The sequence below is a fragment of the Pteropus medius genome, unplaced genomic scaffold, assembly GCF_902729225.1.
Source record: "Pteropus medius unplaced genomic scaffold, Ma_sr-lr_union100, whole genome shotgun sequence".
In the NCBI taxonomy this organism is placed as follows: domain Eukaryota; kingdom Metazoa; phylum Chordata; class Mammalia; order Chiroptera; family Pteropodidae; genus Pteropus; species Pteropus medius.
Genome location: NW_024349800.1, coordinates 56473256 through 56488074, shown reverse-complemented (window position 1 = coordinate 56488074; position 14819 = coordinate 56473256). Strand labels below are relative to the sequence as shown.

Below are 14819 nucleotides of genomic sequence, written 5' to 3'. Positions count from 1 at the left end.
GTATCTTCCCAAAAATAATCTAATTCAGGATCCAGGAAAAAAAAAATTCAAGAAAAAAGTAAACATTCTAAAAAGTTATTCATTACTGAGTAGATACTATGTATCAGTAAATTGTTATTCATTGTTGGGTAGTTATTATGTATAGAGATATTATAAACATATGATAAGTATCAGCTCATTTAATCCTATGATTCCATGACATATTTAGAAATATCTCATGCCCCTTTAGAATGAGGGCTTGCCCAAGTTCATAAATCTATTAAGAATTCAAAAAGATATAGCTATTATGAGTAGGTGTAGAAATTTACTCATTCATTCATTCATTCAAATAATATTTTATGGGTACTTACAAGGGACAGCTAGTACTCTAGGCACTTGGGATATATTAGTAGTGGGAGAGGAAAGAATCCTGCCTTCAAGGACTTGAATTTTTGGAGGTATAAATAATAATGTGAAAAGGTGATGAGTTCTGTAGAAGGAAAAATAGAGTAGGACATTGAAATTAGAAAATACATGGTGAGGGAATGGAAATTAATGAATAGAGTTGAATTTGAGATGGTTTTTAGTGTGTCTGAAGACCTTGGCTTGTAATAGGATATTGAATCCAATCATATTTATTTTGTTAATTGATTCATTCAGTCTTCCTTCTGTTATATGCTTTCTGTTTTTTTTAATGTTTTCTTGATGCTTCCTTCTTTCCTTAGTTTTAGAAATAACTAGACTGTTATTTCTCTGTCTAGTGTTTTGAAAAGTATTATTCTACTGACAGTTGCATTTAAATTATGTATATCCTACATTTCTTTTCCAATCTCAGGCATAGAAAGCAAACTCTGTAAGGCAAGGTCTTATACCTGTCTTCTGTATTCTATTACTGAGCCTAACACAAAAGTAGGAGTATTAAAATATATTCGTTCTATGAATGAATAAATTACTAGTAGGTACATGATCACAATTCTGCTCTAGAGCCAAAGACAGACTCTGAAGGAGGAAATAGAAAATAGAAAGTGAATGCAGAGAAAAATGGGAAAGAATGCTCTGGAGGAGAATGCCTCTATCCTGAAACTGACATAACTTTGTGATCTTGAAAACTTTACCCATCTTCTTTGCACCTCTATTTTTTTCACTTGAAAAATAGGGGAAGTGGATTAGAACAGTGATTCATCATTTTAAGAGTCACGGATCCTTTTGAGAACCATCTAAAGATTATCAATCTTCTCCACAAAAGCATTTTATATATACATACATTATGAAAAATAATAAATTGACATGTTTTTAAGATCACAGAAAACTTTAATGCATATATTGTTAATACAATACAGTGACTTTAAAGGTCATGTCCTATAACATGAAGACATTAATAAGACATTGCATCATGTTTTAAAGTAACTAGATAATTCACACATGCACAACCTTTTCATATAATGAAGAAAGCTCAAAACCCCCAAACTGGAAGAGAGCATTTATCTAAAGAAAGAAACAAAAGATTAATAGATATAAAATGTTTTGAAATATTAAAGTCCAATATCTTCTTTTAAGTCTCTCGTTGACATTTATTTGAGGTAGGGATGAAGTTGTTTAAGCTTAGCTTTTCTTGACAAACCAATTCTGATTGGTCGGCTGCATGTCTTAAGAGGTAGTACTCTTGAAATTCCATGTGAAAAATTACTACCTAAAAATATAAGATAATAAAAGTACATAAGAGAGTAAAAATTACTCATAGTTTCTAAGTTTAAAAAGTTTTTGCTAACTTCTAACCATACTAACAACATTTACTGAGTCATTGAGCTAAGGGCTTTGAATGGATTAGTTTATTTAATCCTATCTCCATTTTTAAAATGTGGAAACCTCAGCACAAAAGTTAAGTAACTTGCCCAATATAACATTGCAACTAAAAATCAGCACTTCAGTCAGGCAATCTGACTTAACAACAACGACGACACTATATAAGTTTTAAAGTTAATACAATACAGTGACTTTAAAGGCTATGTCCTTTTTCTATTAGAAGCTAAACACTAGATTATATTGTTAATGATTATGTTTGGCTTCTAATAGAGATTATTATCAATAATAGAGCAGACATGTATTTGTCTGTTATGTATCAGTGGAGGGCTCTGATTTTTGTAGTTTTTATTTAACATCGCATTATCATTTTCAAAGCAGTTTAAAACATTTCATGGAGTTATATCTCTACTAAATCAGTTAACCAAATTGGATCAACTACACTTGATAATGAAATACAAAAATACCTCTAACTTTCAGAGTGCTTTTTAAAAAAATAAACAGTGGGGTACAAATGTAAAGCTAAAAATATATCAAGCTTCATCAAGCTTTAATGAATTAGTATAACCTTAGTAGAAAAGCACACTATACTAAAAAAAAGTGTAATCAACCTAACCTTAAATCTGACAAAAGGTAAACAGTATAATTTCTACCAAACATGTGTTATGCATCTATGTAAACAACAATGAAATAAAATACAAAATTTAACTGGATGTAAATAGTGAGAAAACAACATTAAAAGTAGCTATAAATCAGTTTGTGATACTTTATTCAACATTAAAATTATAGTTACTTATGAAAATAAAGGGAAATTTTTATTGCTTGACTTTTTTTCATTTTTTAAACAAAAAGGGATTGTCCAGATAAAACAAAATTGTTGGATCATGTCTGATACCTAGATTTGGTTATAAATTAGATACCCACCAATTTATGCTAAGTGTGCTTCATTATGAGATTATTATTTCAGAACAAAACTATGATTAGTCTATTTGATTACTTTTTTCAAAGTTTAGCTTTCTTCTTTCATACTCTAATATGACAGATACTTCTGGTAATTTTGCAGTGGGTGGGAAATCACTGAACCAATTCGTATCAACAGCAGGCCTTTTGCAAAGCATATACCCTTAAACACTCATTAAGTTTTGGTTTTGAGGATGTGCTTTTTTGTCACCTCGGATTTCCTATTTTTTATTAAATAAAATAGTTTATTATCACTATACAGCAAATTAATGTATCATTTTGTATTTTTTAAAATTCTAAATATCCAAGCATACTACCAGAAATTGTTCATTTTAAATATTAGTGTTTTAAAAAGTCATGAACCTTATTAGTCATCTTTTAGAAATAATACTAACACAATTGTTTTCTAAATCCTTGCAACTCAAAGCGTAGTCCACAGGCTAGCAGTGTCTGCATTTGCTAGGAGCTTGTTAAGAATGCAGAATCTTAGGGCCTGTCCCACAATAGAATCAGAATCGTTTAACAAGACATCCAGGTCATTTATGTATACTTTAAAGTCAGGGAAGAATTAACGCTAAATGTTATATAGTACACCTGGCACACTGGCTGGCTGGCATATAACACATGCTCAAAATAATTTCAAAACACTTGCCTTCTCCACACCACAGAGGGAGGAGAGACAAAGAGTGACAGGATGTACCGGAGACATAAGTGTAGAAACTTTAATTGGAGGGATCATGATGACAAGTGGGTGAGTATGAAAGACATTTAGCACAATGAGGAGTTTTCAATGCTTTTAAAATCATACTGGATAAACAAGTACTCACTGCTAGGTAGGTAGTCCATTTTTATCCCCACTTCCCAGTATCTCTCAACTTTTTCTTTACACCATGGATTTTAACAAGCCTTAGTAAGATTATCCCATTTTTATGTACTTTGAAAGTGAATCCAAGACAATATATTAACATAATGTTAAATAATTCTGGATGACCTCACACATTATTCTTCATATTTTATGACACTAAGGTACTTTTCCTTGTGAAAGTACAATACAGTATTATGGGTTCAGATATTTCCAACAAATGTAACGTTTCTTTTCCAATTTGTGCACATAATTTAATCTTCCTTATATATTCATTTCCTATCACAATTATAATCATGATGACAAATATGGGTGCATGTTCCCTAATCTTTCTCCGTTCTATCTCAAAACAAATCCAATTTCTTCCTTTCTTTCTGTTCTAGAAAAAGCAACTCCTATCCTTTCCAGGTTAATTCTGCCACCTTGCTTTTAGTCTCATACAGTATTGTGTTCCCTCAATTATTCTCTTTATCCAGGGGAGAAGAGAATACCTGTGTGCTTTTGATCTTCCAGAACGCGGATTAATTTTAAGATTATTTCATTGTAAGATAAGAAAAGAAGAAACACAGTTCTACTGATGAGAAGACAGAAAAAAATGTTTTAAGAAATGATGTATGAAGATGTTTTGTAAATATATTTCTCCTACATCATTATTCTTTCTAGATCTAGTCTTGTTGTACAGTATCATCTATTTCTGACCAAATAAAGATTTAATCATTTAGAAAACAGTTCACTAGGGTCAATCCTACCCACTCCCTCATCCCCATAGGTACTGTAAGTTAGAATAGATGTTAGACTTGGCGTGTTTTATGCTGGTATTGTGGATCTCTTAGGCAAATGATAAGGTTAGTTGTTTAACTATTCTTCAGTTTTATTTATTTAATAGTAATTAAAAGTTTAAATGCCATAGTCATAAGCTATGTTAATATATCTAAATGATACTAAATTTTTTAAATTACTAAATGTCCATATAAAGAGCTTCATAATAGTTAAAAGATAGAGAACACTGATAATAATAAAACAATTAGAAGTAACATCTCATCAGTAGAAATCCAACTTAGATAAATGTCTTTTTTGATTCGGCCAATTTTTGTATATATATTAGACGTGTGTATTAGACATGTGTCATACCTATCTCATCACATAGTTATTGTAATTCATACTTGCAAACATTTAAACACAGTTTTGAAGAGCATATTTCCAAATAATACTCTAAATCTAATATTCTAAAATGGCATTTTAATTTTTAGACAATTTTTTAACTATTAGAATTTGCATCAGTAAATTATTGTTTACAAAGTAGTAAATCTTTGTATTTATTTCCTAATAACCTAAATATATATTCTGCATGCTAAATATACAAGAATGCAATAATCATCTTAGAAGTTGTTCTAGAAAATAACTGAAAATCTTACCTCTCTTCAGTAAATAATTAAATTTTTCTTCCTTAAATTCATCAGAGCAAAAAGCAGGTCTTTTAGGTGAAGGTTTCTCGCAATCTGAAAATAAATCAATACATTATAGCAAAAAGTAACTTTTATATAAAAGGTTAATACTGTAAACAAATTATTTTCAGAAATATCTTCTTCCATTGACTCCTAAAATTTAGATAAATGAAGCTCCTTTTAAAAATAAAAATTTTATCTTTTGTTACCTTCGACTTCAGTATATTATTTAATGTTTGAACAGCCCTTTATAGGAAAACAATGTGCACCAATAAACATTGCATTATATTTTATTTCATTTTTTGCCAAAATTATACATTTGGCCTGTACAGGAAAAAGAAAGCAAAACATTTTTTTCTATCAAAAGGAAAAAGACTTTAAAACTAGTTTTATACCTTCCTCAGAAATAGAATAGAGTAATTCTTCCTCTGATGTTCTTGGACAGCAATATTCATTAGGAACTTCCTGTTCTCTGTTTTTGGGTACTGTTGTCCATTTAAATAAACTTTGGTGCCTTTTATGCATGTTAGGATCTGATATAGTATTATGGAGCAAAGAAGAGGCACATATTTTGTTGGCTGTACCCATTTTCAAATCTTTTTTTATCTCCATTTTTACCTCCTCAACATCATTACTGTCTCCAAAGTAATTTCCTTGCCCATTGTTTGTTTCCACAGTGCTTAGAATTTCATTTTTCTTACTAATTTCATGAAACATGCGAAGTTCTTCAAGTACTAAATCAAATTTACTCTTCATCTCAAAATCTTTGGCTATTGTCAGATTTTCTGTTGATAAACACTTGGCAGCTAACTTCTGAAAACATTCATTGTTCCCTACACTCAAATCAGTTTCAAATTGATTGTTAACACATTCTGTAGAGTCATTCTTTGGATGAAAATGCTTTGAATTAGCTAACTCACTTTCTTGCAAAATACTCTCATATTCATTTCTGTCAGCTAGATTATTTTGATTAACGTATTTAGTTTCTTCCACATTTATTTTCTTACTCTTTAAGGAAACCGGTTGCATAGAAAACATGCCATCCATTGAATAAAAACTATTTTTCTCTTCCTTTTTAATCTTAATATCTTTATGAACTTGGCAACTGTTTGTTAAACTTTGTGCTGTGACTTTTTCTTCCTCCTTCAAAATCAAGTCATGTTTTTTCTCTTCAAGGTTACTTCTGAGCAAACTTCCAAAATTTAACGTCTGAGTTATAATTGTGGAATCGGTTTGTTCACCATGTTTTATGTTGTGGCTTGTCAGTATGGCTTGTTGATTGATACTGAAGAAATTTTCAAATATGGACTTCAAATTAAAGCTACTGATCTTATTATGCTCCTGTTTTCTTTCAGTATCTAAATCTTGGTTGTGGTTATTGATTTCATAAAATTTTTCATTAATGTATTCTTGGTTCTGTATGAATTGAGTAAGAGATTTTACATGTGTTTTAACAGTATTCGTATTACAGTGAGTCCAATTTTCCATATCCATGACTTGTTCAGGACAGCTCTTACTCTTCTTGTAACTAATTTCTTTTGTCAGAGAAATTTCATCCATGTCATCAAAGTCCGTTAAAAGAGGAATTTTTTCATATATTTCAAAAATTGGAAAATGTATATTTTTAGTTGCCATACTAAAGGAATTGATGGATTTTTTCATAGACTCTTCAAAAACTTGTTCACTTTCAAATAGCTTTCTTTTCTCTAACATAGGTTTTGCATTATATTCTAACAGTCTTAGAAAAGTCTTTTCTAAAGTCCTTCCTAGATATACAATATGATTTTCCACCATAATATTTCTTGGATAATTCAAATACACCATCCAGTTAAAAATGCATCCCTCTTCTAATTTTGGATCGTATTCAATTGTGGTTAAAGAGTCAAAGTTATTGAGCAAAGAAGCTATGCTGGTTTTCAATGTGACATTTAGAGGTTCTGAAACATTGGTTTGTGAATATATGCTTAAAATGTTATTCTTTCTATTGGCATTTATGTTCCTAGTTATTAGATTTTGAACATCAATTTGCTTTATACACTTCAAAATTTCATACCAGCTTAAAATACTATGATCTTTTTCATTTCCTGAAATACTTATACAGAAATAAAAACTTTTTGTAATGAAATGCTCAAAAATATTGCTTAAATTAAAGTCTTTTTGTGTAGCATAATATTTCAGCTGTACCATATTATTGTTTTCTCCTTTAGCATTTAACCAAAAAGAAGTTATTAAAGCTTTTTGGCTACCCAGTGTTCCTATCATGAGCAGCTTTGATTGTTCATGCATATTCATGGATTTCATATTATAATAATCTTCCTGGCTTAAAAGATCTATTTCTAATAAGTGTAGCAAATTGACACCAGTTTTTTTCATATTTTCACAGTTAGTTTTATAATTATCCATAATCCAACTATTTTCTCTATTTTCTCTCAAAATGTGTCTAATATTATAGTCCCAGGTTTGAGATTTTTCTAATCTGGTAGATACGTAACTGTCCAGGCATGTTTCTGCTCCTTCCCAATTTGCATTTTGAAGTTTTGTAGTAAAATTCTTTTCAGGGTGTCTTACATCAGACTTAATACTACTGTGATTATAGTAGTGTACACTGATCGAGTCTTTTTTTCTCACACAAATACTTTGGTTGCTGAGTGACTGATGTTTACTTTCATAACATTCAGAAAAAACATTTTCTGCTTCCACAACTTTTTTATCATCCTGTAACTTTTGCTTCTTAACATTCGGTCTATTTTGGGACCAGTAAATGTTTGTGAAATCCCTAACATATGTCTCATTTTTGTCATTCTTCTTCTTTGCTATTTCCTTTAAATAGACAGGGGACATTTTACTATTTAAATCAGTTGGAAACTCAGAGATGCTTATTGTGCTGCTATCTCTAAAATAGCTGGGTTTGGCAATTTCCATGCTGGGCTGGTGTTGAGGTTTTGATATTTTTAGCGTAGATGCTGAAATGTTATTTTCTTTTTTGTTTGATGGCATAACACTGTCAGTTTTATATTTGTTCTTAATTTTGTGAAGTGTCGATTTAGTTTCCTTGTAAAAGGTAACATCCAAAAATAGATTTTCCGTCTGTTTTAAATAATTATTTTTCTGACTGTGTCTCCCTTGAACTAAATATTGTCTTCCATCCTCATTTTTCGCTCCATGTATATCGTGTAAAGAGGCGTTGGGGAAAAGCTGGCCGACCTCTGTTTGGGATCTATCACTGCAGTGCACGCTGAAAACCTCCCTAACAGACAGTCCTGGTTCAGAAGAACTTCGGGGAGTTCTCGAGCCGGAATCAAAACTTTGTGATGAGGGAGACTGCACACAACAATTCATCTCATATTTGCTATTTCGGCATCCCAGACTGCATATCTGCTTCCCACTGGCTGATTTCTCCACACTCAAGTCTGTAGAGTTATCGAAAGTCACGTTGGCTGAAAGAAGGGGCGCCTTGAAGGGTCTCGGTGGCAACTCCCAGACCCTTTCTACCTCAGACAACCGAGGCACCAAAGGAAGCCTCCACTCCACCTCAGAAACACTGCCAGGCTCTGCAAGACGGAGCCGTTTACTACTGGGGGGCTGCGAATCAGGGTCTTGAGGAGGCGGTAAAAGGGAGGCCCCCTCCCTGAGCTCTGCAACTCGCCGCGTAGGGTGCGTAAGCGACATCACCGACAGCTGAGAGGATCTGTCCGAGGTGCCGGCAAGTTCCGGTCTTTTAAGCCTGCGCGAAGAGGCTCCGCCTTACCCCGCCTCCAGGCCGTCCCGGCCACGCCCCCGACACGCCCCTCAAAGCCAAACTCAGCCCCAGCTTCATAGCAGCCTCGCCCCGACCACGCCCCTCCACCGCCCGGCTTAGCCCCGCCCCGATCCTGCCTCTCTCCACCCTCGCGAGCTCTGGGTTGTCTCTGCTTCAGGCACCGAAAGCGCGGGCGGTTTTTTGTTACGTTGTCTATTTTTAGCACCTCTTGCTAATGCCACTACTGTACCTGGTCTAAATAGTTCTTCCTTCTGTCAGAATTCAGAAGAAAAGTCAGAATGTCTATGATTTCTTTTTAATTTGTGAACGGAAACAGCTTTATGTTCAAAATTCTAAGATTCTATATTTTCCTCAGAAGCGGCTTCTCCACAGACGCTCTCGAGCGTCTTGTCCCGTTAAATCTCGTGGTTCTGTGAGCACCAGACCAAATCTCTCTGTGTCTGGAAAAACTTTAAAATGCTCTCGATCATCTCAGTGGCATTTGAAATCAGATTTCCATCTCACTAATAAAGTGTGTTTGAGGGGAAGAAGGCATTGGTACTGAACAATATTTCAGGAAAAAGTGTGTGGAGATTATTACCCAGATAATTATTAATCTTCACTTTGAGACTGTAGAAAAATAGTTTTCATATGCCCTGTGGGGTTTCTTTCCTCAATATTGTAGATAAAAATACTTAAAGATAAAAAATTATATGTTGCAACTATTCCATTTACTGCAAGTATAAATAATATAGTTATGACTCATACCTATAAATTTTGTAAACGTTATTTTTGTTTTTCCTCTGCTTTGAGAACAATTTATTATTTCTAGTCAATTTTGATTTTTGTGAATTCCATAGTCATAAAAAATAAAATGATTTTCAAAATGTTTATTATTATTATATACATGTTTATTAAGAAACTTGTAATTATTGCTTAGTTTTTAAACACCTCAGTTGCCTTAATGTTTGTTTCAAAGTTAGTAAGTTTTATGTTCCCTGGTAAAAATAAAACTACAACAATGTCCTAACTTAAGAACCCATAGGAGCATCCATGATGAGATATGACTAGCATACTACTTTAGGCAGTAAGATATTCATCAGCCTCCTGTCTTGTTAATACTCTTAGCTATACTGAGATTTCAATTCTGGGCATTTGCTATTACTTTAGCTTTTAAATTCCTCCAGAGAATGTTTGCTTAAATTTATAGTACAAGCGCTTCATCAACACTATAAATGAGAATGTGGCAGTGGTTCAGATTATAAATCAGTGAGTTCTCAATGTGCTACTTCTACTTGAAAATCCATATCCAAAAAGATATTTGCACACCTATGTTCATAGCAGCACTATTCACAGTGGCCAGGACATGGAAGCAACCAAAGTGTCCTACGATAGATGATTAGATAAAGAAGTTGTGGTACATATATACAATGGAAAATTGCTCAGCCATAAGAAGAGAGAAATACTGCCATTTGCGACAACATGGATAGACCTCGAGATAATCATGCTAAGCAAAATAAGCCAGACAGAAAAAGTCGAAACCACATGATATCACTTACATGTGGGATATAAACCTAAAAGCAACAAATGAGCAGGACAAACAGAGCAGAGACTCATGGACATGGATTGTAGGTTAGTGGTTACCAGAGGACTATAGACTAGTGGTTACTAGTCGGGTAGGGGAGGAGGGGAGAGGTAGATGGGGAAAAGGGGGTCAAATATAGGGTTTAGGGGGAAGGTGAAATGGGTAAAGGGGATCAAATATATGGTAGCTGAAGGAAACTGGACTTTGGGTGGGAAACACACAATAGAATATACAGATGTCAAATGATAATGTATACCCAAAAATTATTTAATCATATTAACCAATGTCACCCAATAAACAATAAAAAATAAATAAATAAAAGTGCTACTTCTATATATCCTAAATTCCATTGCTTTTTTATCACAGATTTCCACAATTCTACATTTCATTCTAATGTGATCTATTCTATGCTTGTGATTAGCCCATAAGGACTGACTTGACTAGCTAAGGTAATCATAATGGGTGCACTAACACAATATTAGGAACAAGCTTTCTCTCTGCAAAATAAATGCCATAGCTTTGTGAGTCTAGATTGACTTGTACTTGGTGTTTGATTGTCTCTTCATCTTACCAGTCTGCCCAAGAATACACTGTTTTAGATCTCCATCACACCATTATTTTAAAACTATGCATCATTTAAGATTAGAATTCAATTAAACCCAGTAGTATTCAATATAACTCAACAGTTGTTTGAGAACTGTCTTAGACACTGTTAGGTGTACAGAAATGTATGGATTTTTTTCTATTTTGAAGCAATGAAGACAGAAAAAGAAGTCTTTTGCACTTAGACTATTTATGTGTATTTTGGCTTTATTTTTAAATGCTACTTTGAAAACAGGCTAGTTATAAGTGAGAAATACAAAAAGTTCTAATCAAATTGTCATAATCAAATATAAATGACACTTGTTCAAATTTTATTTTTTAAAACCCATTTCAGATGTCACATTTTTCTATGTCACTTTACCAGTACTTCTGCTGAAAGCTACTACCTCCTTCAAAACTGAGCTTTAAGCACAGCACCTGTCATTCCTTTCAGCTTGGTGTCTTATTACAGTTCAGATCAGAATGAAAGACTGAATGAGTTTGTGAGATAAACCCCACAACAAAGAATATGACATTAGCTTTTTGTTAAAGATATTCATTCAGTGCCTCAGGATGCCTAAAGCCCATTGTCCTTACCACAATATGGAAAATCTCCACAACTAGATCCTATCTTAACTTTTTTGGCTTCTTTTTTTTATAATTTACCCTATGCTACCTAAACCAGACTGTTTTCTTTCCTTTCCATGCATGTTTGCAATGTCCTCTTTTTCCACCTGATCAATTCCTATTCAGCCTTAAAGGGTCCTACCACAAGTTACCTCCACTGTGAAAGCTTCTCTGCCGCATCCTTGCTTTGTCCACTCTCCAGGCAGAATTAACTGCATCCTCATCTGTGTTCCTTTGGACTTTATTTTTGACTGCATTATAATATTTAAAACATAATATTGTATTGGGTTGTTTACATGCCCTTCACTAGACTCAGTGTTAATCAGGGCAAAGGCTTATTCATTTTTATATCTCAGTGCCTTATACTAAGTACCTTAGATAATGAGAAAAAAATGGAATATTACTGTTACTATACCTTTACCAATCCAAATGCATCTAGAGATGCCTTGAGTGTTTTAAGCTCCTTGTTTTGGTTTTTGTTTTATATATTAACCATATATTTGCTTGAGACTGTCATAAAGGCCAAGACTTGACTTTAAATATTACTGGTTTTAACATCATTTAAGTTTCATGGTAGGACTGGATATTCGAGGCAGCATTTTTTTTCTCTTTTATGTCTTTTAATAAACAATGTAAGTGATGAATAAATATGCTAAACCTAAAATTTGTTACAGACTGATAATCAAATATATTTTAAATACTTAATAAGAACCACTAACAAAAATATTTAAACCAAACATAGAAGTTAAAGAGGAAAATGTCACTTAGTAAAAATATTTAAAATAAACATGGCTATAAATAACACACATAGCACCTTTTATCAAGTCCCTAAGAAGCACTAGGTGGGAAAATATTTCCCAAAACCATGATGCTGCCACATCCACATATACAGTTAACCTTTCTGCAGAGCAATAATGGTAATTTATAACATGACTGTAATCTTCAATGAGACAATACATGTATAAACACTTTCAACTGTAAACCACCTCCTTTTCTCAGTTTTCATTGACATTATCTACCCAGTACACTAAACTAGAAACTCTGTTATTCTTAACTTTTTCTCTATTCTAATGTCATTCCCCAATAGCCAACCCCTATCTAGATATTCATCAAATTTTGTTGATTCTATATCAAACATAACCCTGAAATTAATCCTCCATTCTTTATCCATAATATTTCAGCATATTTCAGGCCCTTGTCATCTCTTATTGAGAAGATTATGATAACTGATCTTTTCACTAAGTTCCCCTCAACTTTTGCCCAACACTGCTATAAGATTTTTTTAAAAACATTAATCATTTTGTTACTTTCTTACTTCAGAACTTCTTTTGACTTTTTGATACCTATAGAATAAAATACAAACTCTTTAATTTGACTACAAATTTCTTCATATGTCATCCCCAAACTGTTTTTTCAGCTTCTATATCTATTTCTGCAACACAACTTGCTTTCCTGTAGCACTAAACTCCTCTCCATTCCTAAATATATAAGGCCCTTTCAGAATTTCAGTCTTTGGCATATGCTGGTTCATTTGCCTACAGTTGAAAAACAGCATCTAGGCATCCTTAGAAGAGTGGTTTCAGCTGGAAAATATAAATTGACCTAAGATCCAGAAAAATAGAGCTCTGTTTTCTTGGAGACAAAGGAAGTGGAGAAATAGCTCTAGCACTGGACTGAGAGGTAGAAATAAAGATGAACTAATCATGAAAGTCATTGATCCAAAGGATCTGGTTACAGGAAGAGCTAGCCAGTCAGGATGAAAAACAAATAGAGTCTGGAAGAAACCAAGTAATATTTTTTAAAACTAAATCTAAATAGAGACTATAATACATTAAGTAACCTTCCCATCCTGAAGGTAATATGTGCCCCACAATTTCTCTAATTGTAAAGAATGGGTTTGCTACATTCTTCATAACTGAATTCAGCATGTTCTGTATATTAGTGGGTCTTATAAGAGGAGAATTATTAATATTAAAAAAAATGTGACAAAGGCCATGACTACTTTGGACAGTTTTTTGAAGAAGTCTTGCATAGAAAGAGAGCCAAGAATCCTAGAAACTGGGGAAGAACTGTAACACTGGGGCATGGGGAGAGGCCATTAGTTGCCCATTCCAATGCGCTGTCACACAATTCTATTAAAGAACAATCTTTTTCCTAATTTTTATACGTTTCTCACAGATAACCACGCCCTATGAGCAAAATAAATAAATAAATAAATAAATAAATAAAAATTTTAAAAAAGGATGAGCATGCATGTTGCGTTTTGTAATCTAATCTGACACATAATCATCATGTTTGTTGTTTTAAATGGTACTTAATCATAAATAAAAAGAAAGTTGCAAAGTGTTACTTACTTAACAACTTCACTTGAGGCCAGTCATGCTAAATTGCCCATTTACTATAGTTCCATACCGGCTTCCAAAAGTTAAACCTAGATCTCTGGAGACCACTCAGAGGGACGCTAGAGGTGACTTTCTTAAGAGGTATCTAGTTCAGACCTCAAAAAAAAAAACAAAGATACAGGACGTAAGCTGCTTGGTTACAATTACAATATCATATATAAGAAAATATTGAAAGAAGTCTGGGCTTGAACTGTAATGTGTGGTTAAACAGGAACAGAAGCACAGGAATCATGGTTGGGGTGAAGATCCTCTTTCTTTCACGTGAAAAACTAAAAGGTAACAAGAAGATGGAGAGGCAGACACAGAAGCACTGTGACCATACATTTCAAAGCTGGGCTAATTAGAATATAAAGACAAAATAGAGTGTGTTCTCCAATATAAAAATAAAATAATGAATCTATATTATAAATAGATTAAAAGATTATAAATAGAATTTTAGTTTAATATGTTCTATGACCATCAAAGTTTTGTATCAAAGAAAATTAGTGTAAAAAGACACAAAGGTTTTCTTCTTTGTTTTTTGCTTATACAACCTCTGATGAATGGAAATGAACACACACAAAATATCTTATTTCAATTCAAACAATATTTAGCATAGAATATGTGTACTCAACACTACTGGGTGCCATGTTCCTCTGAAAAGTATAGGCTTTGTAGTCATGGACACTGAAATATGTGTGTCTCCATGTTGAATAGCCTTTTGCTTGCATAGTGATGCAATAGTAGAACCATAATTTTCATTTTCACTCCACAAACTCCTCTCTGGTAGAAGAAGTTTTTAAAAAGACATGTGTTTCAACTTCTGCATGCCATTGAAGAAGAGACCTCTTCTGTCGAG

The 14819-nt window shown here is 33.1% G+C and overlaps 1 protein-coding gene across 1 annotated transcript; it reads right to left on the bottom strand.

Moving 5' to 3' along the window:
• Positions 1-1537: 1537 nt before the first annotated feature.
• On the bottom strand, positions 1538-8716 carry RAD51AP2 (RAD51 associated protein 2). Its single transcript, XM_039888132.1, has 3 exons — positions 5442-8716; positions 5017-5100; positions 1538-1669 (listed from the first exon to the last, which is right to left on the bottom strand). The coding sequence occupies exons 1-3, from the start codon at positions 8713-8715 to the stop codon at positions 1551-1553; spliced, it is 3477 nt and encodes a 1158-aa protein (XP_039744066.1). The 5' UTR covers position 8716; the 3' UTR covers positions 1538-1550.
• Between the last annotated feature and the right edge of the window lie 6103 nt (positions 8717-14819).

Excerpts from the sequence above, each read along its gene's own strand:
- RAD51AP2 (XM_039888132.1), bottom strand. The coding sequence starts at position 8,715 with ATGTCGCTTACGCACCCTACGCGGCGAGTTGCAGAGCTCAGGGAGGGG. Across the intron at positions 5,101-5,441 it reads CTATTCTATTTCTGAGGAAG|ATTGCGAGAAACCTTCACCT; the intron begins GTATAAAACTAG and ends ATTTATTTTCAG. Across the intron at positions 1,670-5,016 it reads TAATTATTTACTGAAGAGAG|GTAGTAATTTTTCACATGGA; the intron begins GTAAGATTTTCA and ends TTATATTTTTAG.